Genomic DNA, 3,088 nt, shown 5'->3' on the forward strand with positions numbered 1-3,088 from the left:
CTTGGGGTATCTTCCCGGACCTGGGCACGAACCTGTGTCCCCTGCATCGGCAGGCGGACTCTCAACCACTGTACCACCAGGGAAGCCCTGTATTTAATTTTTGATAGTTTGATTAATATGTGTCTTGGTGTGTTTCTCCTTGGATTTATCCTGTATGGGACTCTCTGAGCTTGTGGACTTGATTGACTATTTCCTTTCCCATGTTAGGGTAGTTTTTGACTGTAATCTCTTCAATTATTTTCTCAGACCCTTTCTTTTTCTCGTCTTCTTCTGGGACCCCTAAAATTCGAATGTAGTTGCATTTCATGTTGTCCAAGAGGTCTCTGAGACTGTTCTCAATTCTTTTCATTCTTTTTTCTTTATTCTGCTCCGTGGTGGTTATTTCCACCATTTTATCTTCTAGGTCACTTATCCATTCTTCTGCCTCAGTTTTTCTGCTATTGATTCCTTCCAGAGAATTTTTCATTTCATTTATTGTGTTGTTCATCATTGTTTGTTTGCTCTTTAGTTCTTCTATGTCCTTGTGTCTTGTATTTTCTCCATTCTTTTTCCAAGATTTTGGATCTTTACTATCATTACTCTGAATTCTTTTTCAGGTAGACTGCCTATTTCCGCTTCATTTGTCTGGTCTGGTGGATTTTTACCTTGCTCCTTCATCTGATGCATATTTCTCTGTCTTCTCATTTTGCTTAACTTACTGTGTTTGGGGTCTCCTTTTCACAGGCCAGGTTCATAGTTCCCATTGTTTTTGGTGTCTTCCCCCAGTGTGTAATGTTGGGTAGTGGCTTTTTTTGTTTTTCTTGGGGGGGGGGGGGGGGGGCGTGGCCTCGGGTGGGGAGGGGCTTCCCCTTGACGCGCGCTTCCGCAGAGGACCCGGGGCCACGGAGCAGCCCTTCGGAGAGCTGGGGTGATGCCCCGCTCGGCCGCGTTAGCGTCATCCAGTTCCTGGAGGCCCCCGTGGGCGACGAGGACGCAGAGGAAGCTGCTGCTGAGAAACGGGTATGGGGGGGTGGGGTCCCCGGGGGGCTCCCTCCTCCCCACCCCTGCCTGACCCCGGCCCCGCCCCGCCCCTCACCCCTGTGCCCACTGCAGGGCCTGCAGCGTCGGGCTACGCCTCACCCCAGCGAGCTCAAAGTGATGAAGAGGGGTGTAGAGCGTCGAAGCGAAGCCGCCTCCTGCAGGCCCGACTCCGCACAGCACTCACCCTCACCCCCGCCCTCGGAGGAGGTGCCTGGGGGGACCCGCGGGGCGTGGGAGGGATGCCCGCCTTACAGGCTCTCCTGCTCGGGAGCCCCAGGCTGGGTGCAGGGTTCCGGGGCCCTGTGTGGGCATGGGGAACCGGCCAGGAGAGGCGCCAGGTTGCAGTGGTGGGGCTCAGGGCCAAGCGCCCACACCTTTCCGCAGAGCAGGCCGCCTCCACCGAGGGCTGCCGGGCAGACACGGGGGTCGTGTGGCCTGGACGTGCGGGCAGCTACATGAAAAGAGCCAGAAGCAGCTGGGTCCTTGGCAGAGGGAACTGAGTAGTGGACCCATTCCCTGTGGCGTTTTTCTTGGGCGCTTACGTTGTCAGCTTCTGTGAAGGGGGCTAGGGCAAGAACCAGGCAGGCCCAACTCTACTCATTCAGGAGCTTTGACAGCAGGGCTAGGGGAAGCTTTAGGGCCCCTGGGGTACAGCAGGGCATCTGGTGCCTGGGGGACAAGTGGCAGGGCCTGTGTCTGTGACACAGAGCCTTCCACCTTGGGAAGCTGCCACAGCTTATCTGCAGAGGCGTGCTCACTTTGGGGTGCCTGTCCTTCCCCGTGCTGGTGTTATCTTGGGTACTTGAAAGACCTTTTGGGGTCTGCAACACAGAGCAGTGGTTTTGTGTGCCCGTAGCTGTTTGGTGGCGTGTGGCTTCCCTGGGGGTGGGACAGTGGGCACCCCAGAGGGCTGAGCACAGATTTCACTCCCTGCAGGGAAGGGGCAGCTGGGAGGGGGGAGCCCACGAGGTGCTGTGGTCAGGCAGCAGGGAGCCCCAGGGTGGGTGGCCTGCAGTGTGGGGTTCCCCGATAGGTGGCCTGACCCACCACCTGACCCCGCCACAGGAGAAGAGGCTGAGCACCGAGTCTGGCCTGAGTGCGGACTCGCACCTGTCTGCCAGCACAGCCTCCCAGGGTGAGCCCGAGGGATGGGTGGTGTGGTGGGGCCGAGCCAGCTGGAATCCACGCCAACCTCCCAGGAGGAAGTCACAGAGGAGATCTATGAGGAGGTGAGACTGGCCTTGGAGGCTGCTTGTCCAGGGGTGGGCCTGCCTCCCCCTGCCCCTCCTCCTTCCCAAGCAGGTTGCTGTCAGGACCAGTCAAGGTACAGGTGGGCCCCGCAGGTGTGTTCTTTCCTATGTGGAGCCCAGCAGGAGCCTTGCTGCCCCAGGCAGGGGCGAGGGCCTGGGGGTGAGGGCCTCCACCCCATGGCCAGGTTTGGCATGGGCCCTGCCCTCCCATATCCGTCACGGCCTCACATCCCCCTTTTGGGTTGCTCCCAGACCCCCCAGGGACCTTTGTCGTGGCCCTGACGGGCACCCCAGCGTCAGGCTGCTGAGAGCACAGCACACGGGGTGGGCAGAGCCTCCTGGACCCCCGATCCCCATCCTTCTCTGATCCGAGCGGCGGGGAGCCTCTCAGAGCCCCTGTCTGCTGCCACCTTCCCTGGGCCCCTGAGTGGGGGTGGGCCAGACCGACGTCCTCTCGCTCGGCCTCTCGCAGCCCACGGTGCGCTTCGCGGAGGACACGCTGCTCCTGCCCAGGGAGGATGGCGAGAGCGAGGCGGGGCAGCTGGAGGCCCCCTGGCCCGTGCCGGGTGAGAGGCAGCGGCTCATCCGCAAGGACACGCCCCACTACAAGAAGCACTTCAAGATCTCCAAGCTGCCCCAGCCTGAGGTCGTTGTGGCCCTGCTGCAAGGGACACAGCCAGATAGTGAGGGCCCAGTAGGGTCTGGGGGCTGGCAGAACGGCCCCCACGTGCCCTGGGCTCCTCGAGCCGAGGAGGAGGAGGAGGAGGAGGAGGAGGAGGAAGCCGAGGAGGCGGCGGCGGCGGTGGGGGGGGGGGGGG

The 3,088-nt window shown here is 60.5% G+C and overlaps 1 protein-coding gene across 1 annotated transcript in view; it reads left to right on the plus strand.

The window, feature by feature from the left end:
• Nucleotides 1–3,088, plus strand: part of SCRIB (scribble planar cell polarity protein) — a 23,855-nt gene that overhangs the window by 4,686 nt on the left and 16,081 nt on the right. The window contains 5 exon segments of the mRNA XM_007464556.1: nucleotides 780–999; nucleotides 1,093–1,227; nucleotides 2,086–2,167; nucleotides 2,170–2,249; nucleotides 2,743–3,063. Coding sequence (XP_007464618.1) covers nucleotides 780–999; nucleotides 1,093–1,227; nucleotides 2,086–2,167; nucleotides 2,170–2,249; nucleotides 2,743–3,063 — 838 coding nt within the window.

The sequence above is a fragment of the Lipotes vexillifer genome, unplaced genomic scaffold (genome assembly GCF_000442215.2).
Source record: "Lipotes vexillifer unplaced genomic scaffold, Lipotes_vexillifer_v1.1 scaffold394, whole genome shotgun sequence".
In the NCBI taxonomy this organism is placed as follows: Eukaryota; Metazoa; Chordata; class Mammalia; order Artiodactyla; family Lipotidae; genus Lipotes; species Lipotes vexillifer.